Raw genomic sequence first — 26,563 nt, forward strand, 5'->3', positions numbered from 1 at the left:
TTTTCTGGAAAGAACTCTAATACATTGAAATCTCTTAAACTACTTCATTATAGGGTTATTTGAATAAAATGTCACTAAATACTTATGAACTCACCAGCATATGTAAAAATGTTGATACTCGCTTTTCAAATAACTTGTATTCTCAGGTCAGCATTAGACAGGTACATCCCCGGAGCTATTGATGAAGATAGCTTAGTACCATGCTGTACTCATTATATTTACTTGTATTACTTTGATATATTTTAATGTAAACCATGTAGAACTATTTCTATTAATGCAATGTTTTGTTGTACTTTGATTACTATAATGCATGTGTTGTGATACTTGACATGACGTCACCCATCCCAGAATGTTTCCGCCGTTCCGGTTTTGGGGTGTGACAGATTGGTATCAGAGCATTGTTTATAGTGAGCTAAGTATATCAATTCATAAAAGATATACAACCTATAAACGCAAAGGGATAAAACACTCTGACCAATAATTATACTTTAAAATATAACCATATTTTACCAAAGTATAATAACATCCAGAATCTAAACACTCGAATAAAAGTATCACAAGAAGAACAATAATAAAAGTCTTCGGATGTTGAGCACTACAGTCAAACCTGGGCAGTTATGTAATCGTAAGCTGGAATAAATGTAACCTGATCAACTACATTTATTCGAGATGCGATGAACGTGTGCTTGGGTGTGATAGTGGTGTTGCAACAGGTCTGAAACTTACCAACTAGGAATGTTAGAGCCAAACATAAAGTTAAAATACTATAGGAGTATTTTGGAACACTAAAAGATTCACACAAATCCTAGAATTCATATTCAGAAGATAAGGAAACAAACAAGAAATTAAATTACCATAGGGGTATTTTAGAATCCATAACCAACCTTATGTGAAGAACTAAAAATATCCTTATTGATATACCTACAACTACAGAGGGTATACTCCCAAGGTTATATATAATAAGGATCCCATAGGATAAGAATGTGTGGTTTCGCTCTACTTCCTTTTCCTCGTTGGGATGTGGATATAGAGTAGTATCACATATTCGAAGGCCTATCGGATCTAAGCTATATATGATTTGTATACCCTGTGTAATCGTAGTAGGACTCGATATGGATCATCCAGTGAAATGTTAATAATCTCTTAGGATTCTTTAGACATTTCCATTCTCGCACGAACCCTGTAGAAAACCCTATCCACTTCAGTGTTTAACAGAAGAGTTGAGTCTGGCCCCGAAGAAGTTCATTGAGAAGATTTCCAGCTAGGAAACAAATGAACTAGGTCGAGACTATTGAATTCACCAAGTGCCTATATCTTTTAGGGACATCGGTGAGAAACTTCGCCTAAGCTTCCGAGATTCCTAGTCGTCCACCATGAAGTGATGACACCCAGAGTCGGAATCAGAAGGAAGGCGGAGTAGAAATTCAATGTGTCCATACGAGGAGAGAACCCTAGGTAACTACCCGAAGGAAACCAACACCGACTTCAGTCAAAGATACGAGGCAGACAGCGGGGGCCAATACATGGAACCCGAGAAGTGTCTTTTTCCTCGTGTTCGTCACAATAATACACCCTTACAATAATACAATTTAGTGAGTTAGTGGTTACACTACTCACGTTATGTGTTAGGTAAATCGTCGTTTCCCGTTTCTAGTTACACGATTAGAGCGGAACCCCACACCTCTATTGAGAATATTTAGCCATAAGCCTCCATAAGCCTCTCTTTCCGCGGTTTCGTTCCGAACTGTTCTCAAACCTCTCCAGGTCGGAGAGTGAAACCTTTCCCAGTATAAAAGGTAACTTAGTAGGAACGACTCGCATCTTATGGCCTTTTCCGATACTCATACTCCTACCTTGATTACCAGGACTACATCATAAGGATGTAGGTCGACACTCAGACAACCAGTACCCGAGGCACGGGAAAATTTTATGCCTAATACATTCAGGACAAATATGTCCAGGGCTAGCCATCGTCTCTCATTATTTCGTATTCCTTTCCGTGTAGGAAAAAACATGCCACCGAAGAAGCGTAACCAACCCACAAGCAAGAAACCTACTCTTTTATTCGATGAAGCTACGTTCCAAGCTGCAGTCTCCGCAGCCGTAGCAGCTGTCATGGCTCAACTGAATGCTAACAACGCCAATGTTAGTAAGAGCCCTATCGGAAATTCCAATCCTAGCAATGGACAGCAGCAACCAACACCTTCATACCCAGCCACCCAAGAACCTCACTCAAATCCACTAAAGAGAAAGATCAAGATCGAGGAGGGAAGCACCTCGGCTCAAGGACCTTCCGAAGGGCAACGAGCTGAGACAGTCAGTATCCCTGCCAACCCTCCCATCCCTACGCCTAGGAGACCATACTTAGGAAACCTTCCCCATTGCAGCAAGTGCAACTACCATCATCATGGTGTCTGCCGGGAGCTCTATTGTGCTAGGTGCCACATGTTGGGGCATACTGCTCGCGTCTGCAGAACCCCGGTTGAGTTCATTACACCAACCGCCAATGTGGCGATCCGTACAGTTTGCCACCTATGTGGTGGAATGGGACACTTCAAGAAGGACTGCCCAACCGAAGGGAAGGACAAGGACACAGGATGAGTCTAACTCTATTGCTTAGCAAGAAGCATCAAGGAACTCGGTAGATTTTTGGTACGTCTTTCGATCTCAGATAGCTAAACTAAAAACATTTAAAAGACTAATTCAAAATGTAAATACTTCCCCATTAAGGCGAAAGTCGCAGCACTGTTATAAAATTTAAAATTCATTAGGTAAAACTATAATGGCTAAACGTATGCGTTACGACCATGTATAGTTAAGATGGATAGACCTAGAGTGAGTGAATGCCGCCTCATTTCCTGTTCCTCGTTTGGTTGTGGATTTAGGGCGGAGTCGCTCAGTCAACAGTCCTCCCCACCTTAACTATACATGACTAGTATATGTTAGGCGACTATAGAAATGCCTCGTGAGAATCCATTCATGAAAATGTACTCTATTCGGAAACACTTAGGACTCTCTATAGTTCCGTGTCTATTCTATCGGTCCAAGTATCCGCGGCAGTGATACATAGGACGAAACCCGAGACGCCTAGAACTTGTGTGCCTGTTCGGCGCATGACTCTATTGACCCTCATTTTGTATCATGTCGAAGTGTGATAACTTCGTCGCCTCTACCGATCATGGTTTGACTTCGTTCATCCATGTGTACATTCCTAAGTGCTGTGTAAAAAGAACTTTCTCTGTTGCCCCATCGGCAAATAAAGGTTCTTCCGAACCTAAACCTAACACAAATAATCAAACCTAATGCGATCTGTCAATCGTCCCTCTTATCTCAAACCTTCTGAAGTACCCAAGAAAGGGAACTGTACACTGTTGACCGACCCCTCGTAGTCAGATGGACACCGAAGTGAACGACACTGCAGATACTCCAAAAGACGATAACCACCCGAAGCATACCTAGTAGATTCCTTAGAAAGAACCTTCATCCTATCCCATGGAACGGGAGCTAGAGTCAAGAGAACCACTGCGGGTTGAGCTACTATAATGACCACGAATCCGAAATTTGTTGTCATCCCTGTTAAGCCAACCTAGTAACTAACACCCTCGGTTGATAAAGAAACCTGAGTCGTAAGAGACAAGGGCATTGACTACGACCATTCATTCACGCTTAATCCCCCGAATTAAGCATCGTGGCGAATATCCCGAAAATCCGAGAGCTGCGATAAAGTAAGCTCTAAGAAGAATGGATGAAAAGATTAAAGTTCCGAGTGATGGGAACCTATACTCACTAGATTTGACCTAGACCGAGAAAACTCAGAACCTTCGGCAGAGTAGTTGCAGTAGATGCTCACATTACTCAGGCACTTCGTCCACCTCGTTATAGACGAGTAGTGCCTATGATCCTCCACCCTCTCGCATGGAGGAAATCGCCGTCGCCCTGTAGACGATAAACTTCATTCTCCGAAGTGAACCCTAGAATACCGAGAACCACAGGACAACCTTCGCAGCCAAGAATCCTTGATCAAGTGCGAAAGTAGTGGCGTTAAGCCTCATGGCCCAAATCCCGAAGAGATTATAGACTTGACACCAGCCTTGGTGTTAGTCGAGGGGTTATGCAGAAGCACGCTCTTTTCGCACTAGGATAAACCAAAGTCTTAGAGATTCATTGGACTATTAGGTGTTTCACGAATACTATCTCATGCAGAAATAGTAGAACCACCTCCCGAGATAGTCCAACACTCGTCTGGTAAAACCCTGTCTTCCCGACCTTGAGGGTTTCCGTATCTCAAGGATCGTTAGTGCAAGTTCATTTTGCACGAGCTTGAGATAGACACTCTACAACAGACAGATAACCGTAGACACGCAACCCATTCGATGACCTAGAAAGCCTCTAAAATCCAATTGACAGGATGCACGAAACAAAGGACAACCCGAGATTCCTAAGAACCAACCCGAAGGACTACACTACCAGTACGGGAGAGAACGTAGGGACATCGGAATGGCGATCGCGCCAGTGATGATCTTGCCATAGAAGTACACTGTGTTCTAAGTACTGAAAGGCTCTACCCTTCCGAGAGCCTAGGACCATCTGAGAATCCTCATAGATTTGGTCCAACCCTCGTCAGACCACTACTACATTCGGATATTCACAAGCTTCACACCGGATCGATCCACTTCTTAGACTTGATAAGTGTTTACCCGACGTCACTCTTTGTTCCCCACTCATCTTGATAGAGACCATTGAGAACCCTAACCTCGTAGATACACCAGTCGGAACCCACTAGCTACCGAGACGGAATCCGCATCCCGTAGGTGAAGGTTTGTTGAGATGACAAACACAGACCAAAGATTCACAAGGGAATGCGAGGACAAACAGAATAGGAAATATCCTCCTGCCTCTACGCGGTCATTCATACCTACTTCCTTGCCTAGACCTGAATTTCGGGACGAAATTCCCTCTAACGGGGGGATGATGTGACAACCCAAGTTGTTCCGTTACATTACCCCGCTACCGTTAACGGAATATTCCACTGTATAAAAGTTTCGTTAATTAGAGGTCGTCAAATAAATAAATGTTTCATTTATTTTATATCTTTATGTCGTTAAGTCGTGATAAGAGAAATAAAAACTCGTAATACACATTTCCATTTAATTGGAAAAGTTAGTTTTTATTATTACGACCACTAAATCGGGTGCGACCAAAAGCCCCGTTAAACGACAGTATCGGGTAGAATATCACTGAGCTCCTACTCCCACCCATATATAAGGGAGAGTAAACTCCATTGGAGCCTTTTCCACCCTCTCTCTCTATACTCTCTCTCTAGACTCGTTTTCGACCCAAATCCGCAACCAAACGCTTCCGAATCGTAAGTCCACTTACCCTAGCTTGTTCTAAACATTACTAGCTGTAGTATTACCCCAAAAATCGTTCAAGAAAGCAAGGGATAAGGAGTTTACGGCCCAAGAACACTCTAGGGCCGTAAACCCCTAAAATGATGCCAAACTTGCCTTTAAACTCACCCTTAAGCTTGGAAACTAATTGGGGATTTAGCCTAGGAGTGTTTAAACATCAAAACATAAAGTTTTAGGGCATAAAAGAGAGTTTATGGCCCAAGCACATGCTTAGGCCGTAAACACCTCTTAAACTTGTCAAAATGCCCCAAAAACACTCCCAAACCACCCTTAGGCTTAATACATAAATTAGGGGCTTATCATTTCGGGTTTAGATCATCCAAACACAATGAAATGAAGGGGTAAAAGGAGTTTATGGCCCAGACATGTGTCAAGGCCGTAAACACCCTCAAACATGCCAAAATGGTAGTTTTTATTCCCCAAATGGCCTTAGACTATTACTATAAAATGCTAGGAGTGTAATAAGGACTTGAAACTTCAATAAACTCATGGCATAGGAGTTCACGGCCGTTAACTCCCTTAGGGATGGTTCATGGGCCGTAAACTCCCTAATGATGCCTTTAAAAGCCCTAAACTCAATCATGCCTCTTGGATTTGGACCTAGCAAAGTTCCACTAACAAGATAGAGCCTTAAAACACACTAGAACTCCTCACCATGAGTTTATGGACGTAAACTCATGGGGAGTTGTCCCTGGGCCGTAAACTAAGTGTAGAGAGTTTACTCTCGGAGAGCAAACTCCATTCCTAAGCCATTTGAGCCCTTGTATTGCAGTGTACTAATGTACACAAAAGTGTTTTATAAAGCTGTAAATAAATAAATTTTGGTGTGTACTTAGTACAAAAAAATTGGGCGTTACATTTATCCTCGTAAGACCATTACACTATTTGATGTGAATATGACATCCTCGTTATAGATTTGAAGATGTAGATGTGTTTATTAGTGATGATTCCACCGATAAAGATACTAGTCAAGGCTTGTTTGCTAAACATGGATTGGGCAGGCTATGAGTCATAGAGAAAATGGAAAATTCGTGAGCTTTCAAATTATATGGGAGCTTACTAAGGGAAATTTGTAAAAGAGTAAAGGTGTATATTATTTTGTGTGGGGACTTGGGCCATTTGGGTGGTAATTTTTCGGAACTTCGTAAGAAGGTTGAAGTGAGGATAGTTCGTTTATTTCCATTTAAGATGAGTTTTTGGGCACTCTGAATATTTGATTTTTCAGGTACTATTCTGACATTCAAAGTATTTAGTTTGGAATGGGAAAAAGTTTGGTTGATCGGTGGATTTTTGTGTACTTTGGGTTTCACGGTTCAGTTTCGGTATAGGTAATGATACTTTGGTACCAATCACATTCTAAAACTAGTTTTCATGTGAAAAATCTCATGTTTAAGGCTACATAACTCGAGCTTAAGTACAATAAAACAAGATGTTTTTTTTATTATGAGATGAAGGTAAGACAAAAAAGAACACACGAAAAAAAATCCCAATTTGAGTTCATATGAGAGCATTATGAGTATTCAAATTTGAGGAAAAATTCCACACAAGTATGGTAAGAAAAAATGACTAAGTCTGAAAGAGTTTAAGTTTTCAAGTACCCATGTTTAGGGCTATGTAGCTCTTAATATACTTATCCAAATCAGTAGATTGTTGAGCCTAACATGTAGCCCAAACGAAGAAGAAGATGTAAGAGGAAGAATCAGGCTACTCCGAGTCATGAGATTGTTGCGAGTGTTTAAAATTGAGAAAAAAGTATGTACATGCCTGGTAAGAAAAAGAAAATGTATTTAAGTCTGGAAAATTTAAGTTTTCAAGTATCGATGTTTAAGGCTATGTAACTTAGGCCATACTTATCCAAATTAGTTTATGTCTTGAGCCTAACATATAGTCAAAATAGAGAAAAAAAAGTGTAAGAAGAAGAATCAGTTAAATCCAAGTTTATATGACAGAGTTATGATTATTCAAAGTCAAGGAAATGTAGTAAAATATAAACATAAATTTCAGTACGGTTCCGATTTTTACCCGAATCGACTGGTGTTAGACCCGACAGTCTCAAGAATAAAATTCATGAATTAGGAAAACCAAATACCGACCCGAAAAACCTATATGGTATTGGCTCGGTTGGTACCGTCAATTTTTTAATCACACTAACTTTTGTGGATATAATGATCAATTTCTTAAATTATGGATAAAATTGATTTTTTTAAAACACATGATTAACTTGTTACGGTCTTGCAGTAAATAATGTTATATAATATCATAGTGAACTATGCTCTCAAGATCACAATTATAATCAAAATAATTGTTTATTTTAACACATTTTAATGTTTTCTTTTAATTTTAAACATAATAAATAATATATAATAAAAGGGAATATGACTTAGAAGGGTGATGAACTTTTTTTTTTTGTTAACATTTAGTTAATTTTTTTGTACATAATTTACAATTTAATTTGTTATAGGTGTTTACAAGTTACCATATTGTAGGTTTTCGACAATTTTGGCATCTCTGGCAAGTCTCCAATCAAGATGAGTTTTTTAGTGATTTCTTGGTAGTAAAAAATCTACCATGGATGTAGGCATGCAACTTTAAACCCAAAAATCGAAGTTCATCCATTTTTCAGATTTCTGAGCCTTGAAAGACACGAACACTCCAAATCGATTTCATCCATGGAGTGAAATCAAATATGAAAAACCAGCAGGTGGGTATGAAATCAAATTGAAGGACAAGAAGGTGTGTCTCTGAAATTGAATCTGAAAAATTAGCAAGTGTATATGTGTGTGGCAAATCTAAGAAACCCAAATATGTTGAGCATCTTCATCATGTTCATCATCTAACAAACCCATAAACTATGTTGATCTTCATTGTGTCCATCATCCAACAAAACCCTAAATCATAATCAAACAATAATTGGAAATTTGAACCCTAAATCCAAATGAGTTTCCTGATTTCGTTTATAAGGGATGTTCTGGAAATCGATTTATATGTGAAAAATCGAAAACCAATGGGAACCTCTTCATGTCTCCATGATACAAAGGTAATAATCATGGAAATCGATTTGTGTGCGAGAAACCTAAAACTGAATGTGTTCTAGATTTGTTGTATATGTTCTGGATTTCTTGTATGTATTCTAACACACATCTGATTTGGTAATGTTCAAGAAATTCTCAATGTTGGCCAAGAACTTGCTGAGATATTTAGGTTTGACCAGAAACTCGTCGGAGAAAGTAATCGGAGTTGTCGGCGAAGACAATCACTAGAAACCTTAAAGAATATGTTATAATGATATTTTTTAAACAAGATAGACAAGACAAGTTAAATAGTAAATAATATATAAAAATAACTAAAAATAAATAAAAACTAAAATTAATTATCCTCATAAATTATTTTCCCATTATAAAATCATAACTTAGCTTTTTGACATAAAATGCTTGAACGGTATTAAAAGTTACTAAACTAATGTAAAAAACATTTATTCACACTTTGTACTTCCAATACATTAAAAAATAGAGTAAAATAAGCTTAAAAAACACTCCTCTCTCTCTCTCTCTCTCTCTCTCTCTCTCTCTCTCTCTCTCTCTCTCTCTCTCTCCAACACAACCCTACAAATCTCTCTCTATACTAAACACTAAATGAAAAACACCAAAACAAGGCTGCAACTTTCTAACAAATGCTGACTGATTCCCTTTATTTTAAGTTAATTTGAGAGGCCACCATTACCATTACTATCATCATCATCTTCTTCTTCCATATGCACACTCACAAATCTATCTCTTTCGCATAATGGTTTAGGTTTGTTTTTGACGCACTCTTTTTGGGTTCATCTAGAACACAACACTCTTCTGCTTGTATTCAAGTTCTCTCCTATGGGCCCTCTTCTCCACTCAGGACTTTAATGGTGAGAAAACAGTAAAAAGGAGTCTCCATTTTGCTTTTCTTTTTTCCACCATTTCTTGCTGTCTTGCATTTTGGGGGGTTTTAGGTCAAAATTATCGTTCTTTGAGTTTCTTCAAAGTTTTCTTAGGTTTTGCTTCATGGGGTTTCAATTTTTTCTCTCTACAATTTCTGGGTTTTCGATTTTGTATGTGGAGATCTGAGTTTGAGTTGATGCTTTTTTATCAACTTTGTTGACTGTTTTTAAAAGTTTATGCCTTTTGAATGTATTGCTCTTTTCTTTATCTTCAATCGGGTTTCAAATTCAAATTGTGGGTGCTTCGCTTCTTGAATCATAATCTCGATTTGAATCTTTAATTTGAAGGAACCCTAATCTCAACAGGGTCCAATCTATGTTATCAGCGCAAACGATTTAGGTAAATGTTCTTGAAATTAACTAAAATCTTCAAAAAAACCGAATCTTGAATCTGGGTTCATCTGAAAATGTGGTAGGATCGATACTTTCTTTTGAAGCTTACCATTGGAGACGATGATGAATCATGAAATCTTGATATAGTCGCCGGAATTTCAAGAATGGAAAGAGGGATTCAGCCTCCTTTGGTAAACTCTTCATCTTTTTTTCTATAATCATTCATTAATTACAAATTAAAAATATAAATTCTTGATCTTTTTCTATAATCTTTCATTAATTAAAGATTAAATAAAAAAAATCAATGTAGAATGCTCAACATGTTTTTCACAGGTGGATACAACAGCTTGTTTATGTAGAGTAGACGTCGGCCTGAAAACCGTCGCCGGAGCAAAAAGATTCGTCCCCGGTTCAAAGCTATGTCTCCAGCCGGACATCAAATCATCAATCCACCCAACCAGACAAAAACCACCACGCGACAGAACCCGCAACCAATCCCCACTCCTGCCCGGACTGCCCGACGACCTCGCCATCGCCTGTTTAATCCGCGTCCCAAGAATCGACCACCGCAAGCTCCGCCTAGTCTGCAAAAGATGGTACCGTCTTCTCGCCGGAAACTTCTTCTACTCTCTCCGGAAAAACCTCGAAATCGCCGAAGAATGGGTTTACGTAATGAAAAGAGACAAAGATCGGAAGATGACATGGCATGGATTCGACCCCATGAACCACCTCTGGCAACCGCTGCCACCTGTCCCCAAAGAATACTCCGAAGCCGAAGGTTTTGGTTGCGGCGTTTTGAGCGGATGCCACCTTTATTTATTCGGCGGAAAGGATCCGATCAAAGGGTCGATGAGACGAGTGGTGTATTACAGTGCCCGGACTAATAAATGGCATCGAGCTCCCGATATGCTCCGGCGTCGACATTTTTTCGGGTCTTGTGTAATAAACAACTGTTTATACGTCGCCGGCGGCGAAAACGAAGGTGTCCACCGGTCGTTAAGGTCAGTCGAGGTTTATGATCCGAGCAAGAACCGGTGGTGTTTTGTGGCGGACATGAGCACCGCGATGGTTCCTTTCATCGGGGTGGTGTACGGCGGGAGGTGGTTCTTGAAGGGGCTTGGGTCACACCAACGGGTGGTATCGGAGATGTATGAACCGGAAACCAACGTGTGGAGACATGTTCACGACGGAATGGTGGCAGGGTGGCGGAACCCTAGCACTTGTTTGAAGGGGAAGCTTTATGCTTTGGGGTGTAAAGATGGGTGTAAAGTTAGGGTTTATGATGAGGAAACGGATTCATGGAGTAAACATATCGATAGCAAAATGCATATGGGGAATTCCAAGGGTTTAGAGGCGGCGGCGTTGGTGCCGCTTAATGGGAAACTTTGTATTATAAGGAATAATATGAGTATATCTTTGGTGGATGTTGATGGTGGAGGAGGGGCGGCGGAGGCTGAGCATTTGTGGGAGACACTCGCCGGAAAAGGGCAGTTTAAGACTTTGGTGTCGAATCTGTGGTCTAGTCTTGCCGGAAGGAACCGCCTGAAGAGTCATATTGTTCATTGTCAGGTTCTTCAAGCGTGAGGTTTGAAGGTCAACAATGGCGGTTATATGATGGTTTTTTAGGTTGTTTTAGATGTTTTTTTTGGGGTGCAAGAACTTATATATATTATACACACTTGAATGCTTTTATTTTTTTTAACCGAAATTTTGGAGTATATTTCCTCTTTTGCTCATCAAGATTGTCTAAGATAGAACAATGTTACTCAATATTTGACTTACATTGGATACACAAGACTCAAGACATCACAATGTTACTACTCTATTTAACTATGTTTTAATGTATTTGATATGCATTGGATTTGGTATGGAATAAAATTGTAACTATGGGAAAAACAGAGAAACAGCCTTGTCATCAAAGGTTACAATTATCAAACTAAATATAAATATACATAATGGGTTGTGCTCCATGCAATAAAAGTTGTAGATGAGAAACTAATTGGAAAAGCTTCATTTGGGTTGTTCAACTATAAAATAATAAAATATGCAGTTAAGTTTATTCACACTACGTTAGGTAAAAAAAATGGCATACCAAAATAATATAATGACTTTTGATACATTAATTAGTTAGGTTGCTAGTTAGGTTGCGAGGCAATTTCAAAATTGGATAGTTGATGTTAGATTTGCATCTAATGAGAGGTGTGAGTCCGTAAATATCTTGGAAAACTGATAGTCTAACACTCTTAACTTTAAAAAAAAATGTTAGATACTAATTTCGTTGATGTTTTTAATTAAGATGTGTTTGTTGGATATAGTCTTTATATCACGTTTGAATGTTTTTCGAATTTTTCATGCTATAATTTGTTATGAAATTAAGGTAGTTTATTAGTTCAAGCGGTTTTATAAAATGCAAACCAAAATGCTTCATTTAGATTATAGGGATGTTAACGAGTTTATGAAAAAAATTAGGAGCTTTTAGCTTCGGAAAAAAAAAATAGAGTTAAAAAAAAACCTGTGCTTGAAAGTACAAGTTTAAAAAAAATAGAATTAAAAAAGCTATTTTGAAAAATAAAACTATAATAAATTACAAATGTCCACCAGCTTTCTCTGTTCTTCTAAAACAATCAATTGTCCTCACTCCTTCCTCTTAACTCATCCAAGTAAACACAAATTACAACATCATCATCATCATCAAAAAAAAAAAAAAAAAAAAAAAAAAAAAAAAAAATTCTGAAATTTACCTAGTCTTGGATTCAGAAAGGTAAGACCTACCCAGAGAAAGGCACGTGTCTTTCTGCTTTTTATATTCATTATATCTCAGAAAGAAATAACCAAGATAATCGAAATCAATAGGCGACATTTTTGCCTGTTTTTCAATAAAATCAACCCATCAACAAAATGAATTCCCACATTCTTTCTTCAAAATATTAAAAAAAAAAAAAAAAAAAAAAAATGTCTATATGTATACCTGGATGAGAGCCCATAGAGCCCAGTACAAATGTGAAGCCAACATGTAACAGCTGGTTTCAACATAAAGCGCCTCCAAATCCTTCTCTGACACCTGTATACATATACAGTGACAGTGACAGTGACAATGACAGTGACAGTGACAGTGACAATGACAATGACAGATGATACTGTGTCTGGGGTTATCATATATAGTTTGCATGGTTACCTTATCAGCTCTTTCGGATTGCAAGTAATGCCTGAAGAAATGATATTGTTCATCCTTATTTGGGTACCTACATCATCATCATCATAACAAATGTTAAATAAATTCATAAATTTAAAGCTTTCGTAAAAACAAGCTTACAAAGTGTAGTCACAATCATAGCCCGCATATTCATTGAAGTGGTTCCCAATGTCAAACCCTCTGTAACTATACGATCCATATTCAAAATCTATTATGTACAGTTTCTCTGCTCCAATACCACATATCAAAAAAAAAAAACACACATTAGATATATATCATATATATAAATAAGGGTATTCACGTCTTTTTCACAAACGAAATATCGAGAGCGAGTCTTTGTCCATCTTGTTCCACCTTTTTGGACGGGACAAAAATAATTCAATTTTTATCTCACTGACACCGGTCTCTGTCACAATCCAGTGCATGTCAAACACAGTACAACTTGTTTTGTGTTGTATTGTCCTGTGTAACAAGCGGGGCCTTGGGCCCCGCTTGTTACATAACACAAGACAGTTTTGTACTGTGTTTGTCATGCATTTGATTGAGACTGAGATTGATGTCAGTGAGATAAAAATTGAATTATGTTCGTCCCGTCCAAAAAGGTGGAACAAGATGGGCAAGGACTCGCTCTCGATATTTTGTTTGTGAAAAAGACGTGAATGCCCTCATCATCAAATTTGTCTGGTTGAGTTTATGTTGTGATTTAAATTAATAAGTTTAAAAAGTAAAAAATATTTGGGTAGAAAGATACCTTCGTCTTCATTCAGCATCAGATTTCCAGAAAGCAAGTCATTATGAGAAAACACAACAGGAGCATTAAGATGACCTGTCAATTCCTGTCTCATAAATAAACTATGTTTCTTTCAAATTTTCAAGAAGCTTAATTAACTACCCTATTTTATTTATAAAAAAAATTACCTTGAGTTTGATAATTTCTGTATGGACTTCCTTAAATGAAATTGTACTGTATCTCTTTTGCTTCTCATGATCATCAAAAGTAAGACTGGATGCTGCCATCAACAGAACTTAAACTTTCATCATTTGTTTTTATATAACTCAAAAGGGTTAAATTAAAAAGTCAAAATTAAAAAATCACCTCTTTCAAAAAATTTGGAGATGTCAATCCAAAGCTGAGGTTCCTTAGATCCTGGAATGTCTACTTGATGAAACCTTTTAAGTTGCTTTGCAATTTCAGCTGCTAATTTTGGCTTTCTCAAGTCTGTAGAACATAACAATCACATTGAATATCAAATCTAACAATTTTCCATCTTTTAACTAATTAATACAACAATGTTTCATTTTCTTTTTTTTTTATCAAATTTGTTACTTACCTAATGGTTCTAATGTTCTTGCATGTATAAAAGATTGCACCATTCCATTCCCAAATACCCCTAGTAACTTGGCGCCAAATCCTGCAGCTGAGAGATAATGAATGGCCTATACAAAAGGATAACAAAATACAAAGTGGAAACAAACATATCATCAGCTATAATCAATAATATAACAAATTATTCACAAGCAAAAAGATATGTATTATCTTTCTTTCTAACCTTTAGTTCTCTTTCCCTATCAATGACATACTCTGTGTTTGGACCATAGAGTCTAACTGTTACATGCACAATATTCCCATCTTGTTCCTCTACTGATACTTTGAGCACTACAATAGCAAATTCCAGAGGCTATGATATAAAAAGAATACAAAAACTGATGTGTCTTTATCTTTTAGTCTTTGAGCTATAACAAAAAAATGTAGTTTTTTGATTGGTTGAAGTGTAGGCGATGCAAAAATCAATAACAAAAACAAATAAATAAAAGATACCTACAGAGATTTGTGATGCCACCAGCTACTCTTTGGGCAGAGAAATGTGATTCATCCAAATTTGACCATTTTTTGAACAGGTCCTTACAAAGCTTTCTGTCATCATCAAATCATGAAACACATGGAAGTTGATCAACATGATTTCAAGAAATCATATTAAGAAGTAGAAACAACAACTTTTTTCATGAAAACAAATAACCAAACAACAAATGATCTACACATTTAGCAAGCAATGGTTAGACATTAAAGTGTCAATTTAGTCGACTTAAGGAGGCATGGGATGAATCGAGATAATTTTGTTTCCACTGATTCATTTCAACATTGAAAAGTGAGAAAAATTTTACAACTAAATTGACAAACGACTACTGTAAGAATGATAGAATAGAATTAGGAACGAGCATCAGATCCAGTATACTCCTTGTAGTAATAAAACCATATTAAGTAGTTCTGCGAATTTGAAACGTAGGTTTTCAATTAACTCAATCCGGAGAAATCATTCAGTCATACGACTAAATGAATCCATCTTATTAATCCAAAAAAAAGGAAGAAGATTTAATGATTTAATTCATCCGTTTCATGAGCAAACTAATCTCAAATCATGTTACATAGATCAACCAAAAGAACAGGGAGATTTGAAAGAGCGAAAAGAGCATACACGAGACTAGGTTTCATATCCGGAACAGGAAGGGTGTGGTCAACGGTAAGAGAAGAATACGGAATCTGGAGGTTGCTGTTATTCCGAGCTTCACCGGAGACATCCATGGCGTTCAAAACGTTCGCTGCGAATCTTCTTTGATTTTGTATGTGATGTGAAGTTGTGAACTATTTTAAATGGAAACGCTAAGTAGATATTAAAATAAGTAAAAAATACTAATAAAAATTGGGAGTGTTTTACGCATGTTCCTTGATCTTAGCAAGGGTTAAAAGTATTTATCTCAAAAATAGCAAAGGGATGATAACTTAAATAACAAAATGGAGTTGTCTAATCTTTCTAATCTTTATTAAAAAAGATCAAGTATTTAATTTAACTTGTTATGAAAAGCTCTTCTCAAATCCTCTTGTTTTTTGCTGATACATAACATTTACTAATAAGAAATATTTTATGAAACTTTTGACCAATTTTACAAAAGTTTTTCAAGTTATGTTTTCTATATGATCAAACTTCTAGTTTACAAGATTTTCACCAACATGTTTTATGAACTAAGAAAAAACTTGAATCCTAAGCTCATTTTCTGAAATGAGTTTTTTTGTACATCTATAATTTGGGGCTATAAATTTAACCCTTGATTAAAATTCCTTATGAGATAATTAGTTTTTGAGAAATTAAATTAAATAAAACAATTAACTTAAGTAAACATAATTGATTTAAGATTTCAAATTTAGAAAATTTAAAAGCAATTTAATTATTGTTTAATTAACTTTTAGGTGACAGGTGAAGTTAAAACTCTAAGATGGAAATTAAAGAATGAAACTAATATAAGTAAATTTAAGTTTTGGACGTAATTTGTAAGAATTTCAATATATATGGTTAAAAACTTAAAATAGCTATGGAATGTTATCTTAAGTTAAATGAAAAATTAGATAGTCGGGGTCAATCTTTTCAATTAAAGAAATTAAGGTATAACTTTTACTTAACTTGATTAACTATAATTTGGACCTAAATTATTACGATATTAATATTTTAGGGTTACAGTTAGCATGATTAAGTTATAAATGTTAATTGGATATACTTATATCAAAGTCAAAAATTAGAGAGTAAAGGGACCAAACTTGTCAAATATGAAAAGATTAGATCTAAGATGGCCCAACTTCTATTATATACAATATTTATTTTAGTGATAAAGCTTATGGAGAGAGATAACTCAAATTTGAGTGCAAATTGAGAGATTGGAATAAAAATTGATGACTCAATATAGTTATAACATTTAATCATGGAGGAATTGTTAGTAATGTTAGTAACTTTTCTTTAATTTTTCTAATATAGTGAGTTCAGTATCATATAAGTGTTTTAATTTTAAACTATTAATGAAAAGTTCATCTTTAAGATTATGAAACTGTGATGGTTGAAATATTATTATACTTTAAATTGTATTAGTAGAAATACCACACGACGTTGGTAGGAGTTTGAATAAGTTTTGGTAGGGAGACATTGTCCATGTTTTTCTTCTCATGATCTGGTAATCAAATTTTATGAAGCACAAATTTCAAGCTTTGCATGATTCCCACTTAAAACATCATAATCCATTCCTGCTGCTTTCTTGACATTACTTAATTCTCTACTTAACCCACTAACAATTTGTAACCCATGTTTCTTAAACTGCCCTTCGGTTTCATTGTTGAAAATTATTAAGTTAGTTTTGCAAGTTGGCAAGTTTCCTCTATCACGTATTGGTGGAGGAGAAACATTTAGGGGGTTTATAACGTTTTTCCCTTGATGGACATTCAAAGGCTTTTGTGGATCAAAGTAATGGGCAAAGCCCACACGTGCGCCTAGCCTAACCTAGCATTAGCCGATGTCGTGAGTGTGTCATTTAGGCGCACGACGCATCGGTTGTTGGGAGTTGAAGAGCTTTTATTTTTGGTGAGTTCGGGTCAATTTAGTTTGACTAATCTGGAAGGCTCAGAAGACGGCTTGCTTGGAGAGCAAGGCGTCGCCCCAGGGCTTCTAGGGGCCGGCCTATGAAGGACCTTTTACTGCCTTTTAGGGTTTCGACACCTATAAATGTAGCTCCGATGGAGCCGTATTCCACATACAAAATTCGAAGCTCTCTCCCTCTCTTGGCGATTTCTTCCACCTTTCTGAGTATTCACTTTGTGTTTATCATTTTCCATTGTTGTTGGAAACTCGGTAAATCTGCATTAAATTATGAGGTTTACTCTGTTGCTTCAGCCGATAAAAGCGAAGTAAAAACCTTTAAAGACAAAAGTCTGATCCGTACAGTTATTCCACGTTCAAGATCAGCCGTTAACAGGTCAGTTTAACAATTTTACCTTATTGTCTTGCGTTTACTTTCGTCCAATAACAGGACACTCTTCTTCAACCTTTCTTAAAATTAGACATAATCGATAAGGACTGATATTGTTTTGGACGAAACTTGATAATCATATTAATAATAATTAGATTTATTATTCGCAACTAATCGACAATATAATTTGTCGGTTTCCTTGTGTGTCTATTGGTTCTGATATAAAACATTCATTGCCTTCAAATCTTATGATTTCTTGAAGTATAAAGCGAATTAATGTCGTTTTTCCATCTGTATAAACCATCGAATTCTTTGTCACTTTTTGGTATATAAAGTTGAGAAAAAACACATATAAATTGAACTTGTTACCCAAAACTCATAAAAGCGATAACACCTCAAATTTCAACCCAAATTTTTTATTTTTGAATTGCCAAAAATATTGTTCATAAACCAAGTCATCGGAAAAAAACAAAAGTATCATATACAAATCAACATCACAAAATATCAAAGTGCCACAAAATGCCCAGTAACAAATCTCCCAGCGAGTATGTACAGTCAAACCTTCACCTTCCTACGGTCATTAAAAGTACCTGAAACACATATAATCCACAATTGTAAGCACAAAACTTAATGAATTCCCCAAAATACCATATATAACACAACAATAAATAAACAGCTATAGGTTATCAGCAACCCTGAGACTATCAGCAGTCCCAGTGGGCAAACAACACAACCTTGTGGGTTATCAGCAACCCTGGAGACTACCCAAAGTCATAGTCACACATAAACAATATAACACAATAATAACAGCTAGACCCAGCTGGTCATCACAGATACATCTATTGTAACATCCCAAAAACACAGTCTGAAATTTTCGTTTAATTTAACAATAAAAACCATAGTCAATAAACTTCATATAAAGTCATAAGCAATGTATCTCAAAATATTATAAAAACTGTTAAGTATATCAGAGTATAAACGTCCTAGGCTGAACAAATGGTGTGTGCACTGCAATCTTCCTAAGCTCCTATTTTGAAAACTGAGTACCTGAAACCAAAACTGAAAACTGTAAGTACAAAGCTTAGTGAGCTCCCCCAAACTACCACATACCATACAATAACATATAAACACATATTGGGCCTTGCCCACTGCATCGTACCAAAATCTGGACTAACTGGGGCCTTGCCCCCTGCATCGGACCGAAGTCCGGAAACTGCATCGGACTGAAGTTCGGACTAACTGGGGCCTTGCCCCCTGCATTGGACCGAAGTCCGGCTAACTGCATCGGACCGAAGTTCGGACTAACCGGGCCTTGCCCCCTGCATCGGACCGAAGTCCGACTAACTGCATCGGACCGGAGTCTGGACTAACTGGGGCCTTGCCCCCTACATCGGACCGAAGTCCGGAAACTGACTGAGCATAACATATCAACTAGCATAAGCACATACACTGCATACTGCATCGGACCGAAGTCCGGAACACATAGCACAAAGACATGTTTGAATCACAAAGACATCAAGCACACTAAACTACTGCATTAGACCGAAGTCCGGATCTACTGCTAACTAGACGGGTCAGCATTGTAGCCATAGACCTGTTCCTACTGGAAAGAAACTCACCTCACACTGCTAAAGTCCCGCAGACTCAATCCCACACTGCTGAAGTCCCGCAGACTCGACCCCAGCTGCTAGATGACAGATTCCCGATCTGTCAACATCAAAATAACACCCAATTAATAATTGGGTTCCACTACATAACTATAATTACATACTTTGGATAATTACTACATTACCCCAAGCTTGGCTTACCCAAGCCCAAGGTCCAAACCATAGGCCCAAAGTCAACTAGGGATCAAAGCCCAACATATGGCCTAATTTTCCAAATTGGGACCAATCCTTCATTAGGGCCTTACCCTAAAGCCCAACTAAATATTCTAGTCCATAATCATTCTTGGATGGCCCATTATTGGCCCAATTACCAATTACCCAAATGAAAAGCCCAACTCAAGGCCCATGTGACATTAGGGTTTCACATAAAATGACAATTAAGGTTAAGTGTTTCTCACTTAGCCCATTAAGGGCTTAACCCACTAAGGACTTAATCCATTAAGTCCATTATTGCTTAGATTAATTTCTGCCAATGATTATTATTTAATATTTCACTTATTAAATAATTATCGTGTGTGTCCTGATAATTTCTCAAATATTAGGATTTTCTCAATTAGCCCATTAAGGACTTAATCCATTAAGTCCTTTACTCTACTAGATAATTGACATGGAGAAATTGGGCTTAATACACAATCTAATCTCAAATGGCCCAAAAGTGGGTCCAATAAGTCCAAGGCCCAAATACTTGCAATTAGGGTTTTCTAAACCCTAATTAGGGTTTCCACCCAACCATGGCCCAATAGGCCCAAAATTAATCTTAAGCCCATTAGGGTTTTGCTAGTGGGGCACCACCCACTACCACCTCGGGTAGTGGTGGTCAATGTCGGCGCACGGCGGCGGCCACCACCTTATGGTGGTGGTTACTATTATTTTCATTATTATTATTGCCAAATACAATTACAGTTACAAGGCTTTAATCCAAAATTACACACACAATAACTAACACACACACATTGCCACTCTAGTGGTGACCACTGGTGGTAGAGGGTGGCAATGGCTTTATCCAGCCAAACACCCACCTACAACCTTATGAAAACCAACATAGCAGGTATATTAAGATACACACCCAAACACAATCTCGTAGCAGCGACTGGTGGTGTCAAGATCTGGCAGAAGGCGGCAGAAGGAGGCTTATACGGCGGCAGGAAGGTAATGGCCACCATGGGGCTGCCATGGTGGTTCCCACGCTTTTCCGGCCAACAACAAGCAGGCACGCACACACAGAGACGAGCTGAGCAAGGGAAAGCACTCCAATCACAGCTACCCTTGCGGCGACTCATGGTGGTCGGAAGAAAAGAAGCGATGGAACAACCTCCTCGTGGTTGAACAGGCGATGGCGGCGGCTAACTGCACTCACTACGATAGATGGCGAGCAGCAGCAGCGATATTAGAATCCAAAGCGGCGGTGCCAATGACCGGGAAATAGTGTCAACCGCAACAAGAGAACGTCCAACGACAGGGGTGGTCTTCAACGAGAACGGCAGCAGCGCCTCCACGGTGCTTATACGACCGACCATCATGGTTTTTCCCCCTCTATACGCTACGTCCGGCGATTTGGCTTCATCGGTTTCCGTCTTCACGGCGGCTAGGAGATTGCGACGGCTAGAAGAGAGGTGAGGCGAGGGTGGCTGCTGGAGGATCTCTGATGATGGCGGTTGCCTTCATGAGCTAGGGTTAGAGTCACCGGGTGAAGGGTCTTATATACCCTGATCCCATAAATAAGTTTCCCATATTGGCAGATTCGATCCCTCCTTCTACTTATCTTTCAAAATAAGCTCATATTTTACACTTTTAACCCTGTCTTCAAAAATCTTTACAATTGAATCCAAAAACTTACCTTTTAAGCCTTGAGCCCAGTGTTCTAAAAGGCGCGCCATGGCGTGAGGCGTGGATTCGTCGTTACAAAAAGCTTCATAACGTTGCTGTTAGGCGTGGCGCGTGGCAAGGCGTGCTATGACGCGTTATGGCGTGTTATGACGCGTGTTTTTTTCGTTTGAGACATAGTTTTTTGCTCTTTGTTATGTCTTTTCAAATCGAAGATACAAGTATTGTGGTTTTTGTTAACTTTTTGTTATTAGTTATTGATCTAACACTTCTAAAAAGTAGTTATATTTAATATAAATTTATATTTATGTGGTAATATAATTTTAAATTAATACAAAATTGCCGCCTTACATCACGCCTTGAAAAACGTCATGGTTCGCCATGGCTCGTTAAGCTTGAGGCTTGGCCTTGCCGCCACGCCACGCCTCACACCATTTAGAACCTTGCTTGAGCCCATAAATTTCTTTCATAATAGGTCCCTAAATCACCAATAAACCCTTAAGCCTTCAAATCTCTTCAATTTAAAGTCCCGAACGTACACTTTTAACCCTCGACTTTCAAAATTCTTCACATCTAAGTCCGGGACTTACATTTATTAATTTATTTAAATAAACGGGGTGTTACATCTATTCTACCACACAAGTAATAATAAAGTGAGGAGACTCACCTGATACTGATAATAGATAAATATCACACCCGAACTATCAGAACTAGATTCCGCCTAATAAACACAACAAGTAACCTGAGTCAATTAAGGTCATTATCCCGACTCACAAGTCCAAATCCCACAACTACGCTCCTTGAGGACAAAAATACCATTTTGACCCTTCCATGGTCCAAAACCCTAAATCCTTGACCAAAGTCAAAAGTCAGCAAAAACTCAACCGCCCAAGGCATACGTTGGGCATATGCTTCCTACGCGTCGTGTACTCAAAGAATCAAATGGGTCAAGGTCGAGCCTGGCTATGCTGGCGTAGCCAAAAGTACGTTGAGCTTATGTCGTTTGATCCCAAAATCATCCCAAATGTTTTAATCATTAAGACTTGCAATCCAAACATAGATTTGACCTCCATTGAACCTGTTAATCTATAAAGTCACTGACTTTAAGCCTCTTCATGGTTAGATAGGGATCAATACACATAACTCTAACTTCTACAACACTCTAAGTCACTTAACTAATGCATGAGCCAAGGAAAACGACAAGCAACCATTTTATGGATCTAAGCACTCTAATACATATAAAAGGACAACCAATATGCTTTGGAGTACTCTATACTCACAAAAGTTCAAGCTTTAGGAGAAAAAGCTCATAAAAACCCATCTAAGGAGATCTAGAAAGAACATCAGCAAGGTATAGACTTTATACCTCCAAAAGATGCACAAGATGATGGAGTTTCAAGATCTACAAGCTTATAAGCAACACCACCTTCTTCAAGGACCTTCTTCCTTAACAAGAATGCACAAAATCACCAAAAGGACTCCAAGATCCTCGCTCACAAGGCTAGGGTTCGATATCTATGGTTTAGATGGAAGGGAGGCTGATAAGAAATGTCTAAAGTAGGCATAAGGTGGATTAAATAAGGAGAAACCCCTAAATTTTAGGGCTTAGGAGTTGTGCTAGTACACCTCGTGTACCATATGTACGCCTAGCATACTAGTATGCATCCCACGATTTCGTGGTTTGATCATGTACGTTGCGCGTACCTCACGTACGCCCAATGTATGGGCTGAATGCAAGGCTTTGGTCATAAAGGGCCAAATATGACAACTTTTTAACTAAGCTAGTGACTAAAATGAAAATACCTGATAACTGGATGTTACAATTCTTCCCCACTAGAATCAGACTTCAACCTCAAAGTCAGCCTCAATAAACAGATCAGGGTAGTGCTCACATGTATAAAATATAATGAGAAAACTCACATGAGCTAACTAGGAGAAGCTCAATAACAAACCTCAACAATCAGAACAACTAATACAAGCTACCTAGCGCCACACCGAGACTAGATCTTAGCTAAACACACAGTTCTACCAAGGTTTGACCAAAAGTCAAACAAAGTCAATGGTCAACGGTAAAAGTCAACAACCCAAAAGACAAATTTGTTGGCCACCACATTATGGCCCATTATTTTTCACGACATGGCAATCTACGGACAAAACAGTTGCGAGAACCTTATACGCCATGATATGGTGATCATATCGCCACGTCGTGGGAACTTATTTTGGACAACTTAATGGATTAAGCCTTTAATCCATTAAGCCACACATTTACCTCAACCAAAAGCCTTTCTTACACCAAATGAGTCATAAAAATCGTTGGTTTATATTCATGTATGTCCAATACGTGTCTTTCCAAGCTTGATCATAACAATAGTGGAAATGAGGTCAAAAATCTCATGCATGAGCCAAAACCCAACCAAAACTCAGATGTGGAACACTAAACCTCAAAGGAACCTCGAGGATCCATAAACTTTCCAACTTTATGGAATCCACTCAACTCTTCAAGACATGGAGAAAATACACAAAAAGCCTAGATTTAGAAGCACAACTCATAAAGATTGGAACTTGAGTATTTACAAGAGTCCAAAATATATGCTCCAAAGTGGCGAGGAAACTTGCTTACTGGATCCATGGAACAAGAACACCTTCTTTTGAAAGGCATAAAAAGCAACACAAAAAGCTTAAAAATTTATGAAAGAGGAAAGACGAGGCTCAAAGTTGTGAAAAGGAGGCTAGGGTTTATTTCACGAGGCTTTAAATATGATGAAGGATAGAAAAATACTCTAAAAATACATAACCACCCTTTAAATTTATAGAAAATCCCAAAAATTCATGGGTTTGGGCTGCCCAACGGTCACCTATAGTAACAATCTTCTTGTCACCTTGTGATGACTCATCACGTTGTAAGGATTTGCTCCTCACCTCATGGCGACGGTTTTTCACCCATATCCACTATAACTTCAAACAATCATAACTTCTTCATTTCAACTCTGTTTTCGGCGATCTTTTTATGTACGATAAGGTATTGATGAGCCCCATAACCCTATCTATTTACTTTTTACTTAATACATGATGAAATAAAACCATAATCCATGCAAGAGGCCTGAGATATTACTTTTCCCATTTTACCATTTTGCTTCAAAAACACAATTCGAGGTTAATCACTTAATCCAACATTACCAACATCCGATAGGGTCTAAACTCTATTCCCTTGAAGCCCAAGACCTTTAATCGATCCATTTACAACCCGCTATCCCGATATTAGAAACATCCTAAAACTAGGTGTTACAAAATGGAACAAATGCCCACAACCCTAAGTCATATATAGTTCGCAAGTTAACGTCCCATGTCTCATAATAGATATTCAAGGTGTACGCCAAGAGACATATGGCAGCTCGAATAATATAAATAAGATGACAAAAAAAAACTAAACATGTTTAGAGATCTCACTCGTGAAGGCAACCTAGAATACAATTCAAACTCACGAGCTTTTTAAGGTTACAATTTGGATATCTGATTTTCAACAATGTTCGAAATATACTAGTATCAAATCTCAACCAATGCATAAGTACACATGATCATGATTTGAAAGCTCAAAAATTCTTTTTTTTTTTTGAAAAATACTTAAGAGACTTCTCCATATATAAAACTATATCTTTCTCAAAACGTCTTAAAAACGTTATACGTTCATTTTAAAAACATACCTACTTCAACTCTTTCCAAACATTTGCACGCAATGAAGAATAAATACAACAAATAATGCAAATAATATTTCAACCAATGTATACATATAATAATTCAAACATATGAAAACTCAAAATACATTGTCATATAGGGGACATATGCTTATACGGTAATGTACTCACCTTAAGTGTGTATGCAACCTTCTATCTTGATCTTCTAAGTATAATGAATATTCTATAACAGTTGCATGAAAATAGCTAAGTTAATTAATAAGCACTAATTAACCTCAAACTTGCTAATTAGGTTTACTAAGATTAAACAATCCAATCATCTCATAGATCCTCAAACTGTTATTGTATGAAAGCAACCAAATGCACATTCGATCATTACATAACGAGTTGGAATTTTTTCACAAGTCAAGGAATTTACATGACCCACACAATCTTGGCATGAAAAACATACAATTCCAGTGTTTGCACAAACCAATAATTATGAGCAAAAATCTAAGAAAATGTCTTACAAACTTGCTTAATTGAAACATATTACAAACAAAAAACGATATTAATGGTAATATGCAAAATTTGTTATGAATGAAAAAGTGTACATCGAGTTTAATGAATATTTAAAGTATCGAGAAGACGGACGGAGAGAAATATATTTTTTAACAAGAATCATGATTTTATATGCATACCAATAATGATAACAAAAGACATATTTATATCACCATTTAATTAAGTCATTTACACAATGCCCAATAAGTTATTTATACGTGCCCTTGATACATTTGTACACAAAGTATAAGTGTTCAAAAAAAAAAAAAAATCTTTATTAAAGCGCACAAAAACCCTCCAAATACCTTTCATCTATTTTTGGTATTATGAAAAACCTAACATTTTTGGCCATGAACTTTTGACACTGGAGTACTTACGGGCATCTCAAACCCTACACCGAAAAGCCACTTTTACACTATGCATTACATTATAATGTTTCAATCTTACATTATACCTAACACTATATATAATGCTGAATTTTAGTGTAACACTATATATAATACTGAATAGAGAACAATATACCTAAAATATTCTTTTTAGTGCTAAATATAATGTAATTAGTTGGAGAACTTTAGTGTTTTACACTATATTTTACACTATAATTATCGGTATAGTGTAAAAAAACAGTGTTAAGAGAGATGGTCTAAGTGAAATTCTTCTATCTTACAAGATTTTTTCAACCGTCTTACAAAAAGTCCATAACATGTAATTTATCGATAATTGAGTATTAGAGAACACGTATTCTACTGAACCAAGTGAACCACTCATATTTATAGCCAAAATGCCAAAAACCGGTGCCCACGACTATACAATCGTTAATCTTTAAAGAAAACAGATTAAAAAAAATGTTAGTTCATGATTGACCGCAATCGTTTGTTTGCTTTGAGCAGGTTACATGACCCGCTTTTTAACCCCGATTGCGGTAGTGATATATACGAAAGTTATTGAATTGCTAAACCGAGCTGATCTTACCAAAATCGGTCCTTATGAAACTAGATTTTTGGCGCGTTTAGAATTAGGTCGGACCGGTTTGAATGTGAATCTATGATGTAGAGTGTTATGGCTCAAACCCATGATAACAAAAAAAAAAAAATGAAAAAAAGAAAAAAAAAGAATTTTTTTTTGAACTACTTAAAGGGATGCGACGT

The 26,563-nt window shown here is 37.3% G+C and overlaps 2 protein-coding genes across 4 annotated transcripts; one reads left to right on the top strand and one right to left on the bottom strand.

The window, feature by feature from the left end:
- Nucleotides 1-9,450: 9,450 nt before the first annotated feature.
- Nucleotides 9,451-15,571, bottom strand: LOC111887377 (probable ethanolamine kinase). Of its 3 annotated transcripts, XM_023883545.3 has the most exons (12): nucleotides 15,382-15,569; nucleotides 14,731-14,822; nucleotides 14,458-14,564; nucleotides 14,239-14,344; nucleotides 14,004-14,126; nucleotides 13,826-13,917; nucleotides 13,659-13,743; nucleotides 13,028-13,133; nucleotides 12,890-12,956; nucleotides 12,683-12,775; nucleotides 12,456-12,580; nucleotides 11,842-12,360 (listed from the first exon to the last, which is right to left on the bottom strand). In XM_023883545.3, exons 1-12 carry the CDS (start codon nucleotides 15,486-15,488, stop codon nucleotides 12,339-12,341), a joined length of 1,125 nt encoding a protein of 374 aa, XP_023739313.1. In that variant the 5' UTR covers nucleotides 15,489-15,569; the 3' UTR covers nucleotides 11,842-12,338. The 3 variants fall into 3 exon arrangements, with proteins under 3 accessions (XP_052623056.1, XP_023739311.1, XP_023739313.1); XM_052767096.1 differs by lacking the exon at nucleotides 11,842-12,360 and adding an exon at nucleotides 9,451-11,741 and having other exon boundaries at nucleotides 12,683-12,956; nucleotides 15,382-15,571; XM_023883543.3 differs by having other exon boundaries at nucleotides 11,838-12,360; nucleotides 12,683-12,956; nucleotides 15,382-15,571.
- Nucleotides 9,792-11,450, top strand: LOC111887376 (F-box/kelch-repeat protein At1g55270). Its single transcript, XM_023883542.3, has 2 exons — nucleotides 9,792-9,905; nucleotides 10,048-11,450. The coding sequence occupies exons 1-2, from the start codon at nucleotides 9,879-9,881 to the stop codon at nucleotides 11,296-11,298; spliced, it is 1,278 nt and encodes a 425-aa protein (XP_023739310.1). The 5' UTR covers nucleotides 9,792-9,878; the 3' UTR covers nucleotides 11,299-11,450.
- Nucleotides 15,572-26,563: the final 10,992 nt, after the last annotated feature.

This window comes from Lactuca sativa, chromosome 8, assembly GCF_002870075.4.
Source record: "Lactuca sativa cultivar Salinas chromosome 8, Lsat_Salinas_v11, whole genome shotgun sequence".
NCBI classification, from domain to species: Eukaryota; Viridiplantae; Streptophyta; class Magnoliopsida; order Asterales; family Asteraceae; genus Lactuca; species Lactuca sativa.

What these genes read in the sequence shown, in the direction of transcription:
- LOC111887376 (XM_023883542.3), top strand. Translation starts at nt 9,879, where the DNA reads ATGGAAAGAGGGATTCAGCCTCCTTTG. An exon ending in GAGGGATTCAGCCTCCTTTG is followed by an intron (nt 9,906 to 10,047) that starts GTAAACTCTTCA and finishes TGTTTTTCACAG; the next exon opens with GTGGATACAACAGCTTGTTT.
- LOC111887377 (XM_023883543.3), bottom strand. Translation starts at nt 15,488, where the DNA reads ATGGATGTCTCCGGTGAAGCTCGGAATAACAGCAACCTCCAGATTCCG. An exon ending in TGGTGGCATCACAAATCTCT is followed by an intron (nt 14,565 to 14,730) that starts GTAGGTATCTTT and finishes TTGCTATTGTAG; the next exon opens with TGCTCAAAGTATCAGTAGAG. An exon ending in CTCTATGGGCTCTCATCCAG is followed by an intron (nt 12,581 to 12,682) that starts GTATACATATAG and finishes ATTGAAAAACAG; the next exon opens with GCAAAAATGTCGCCTATTGA.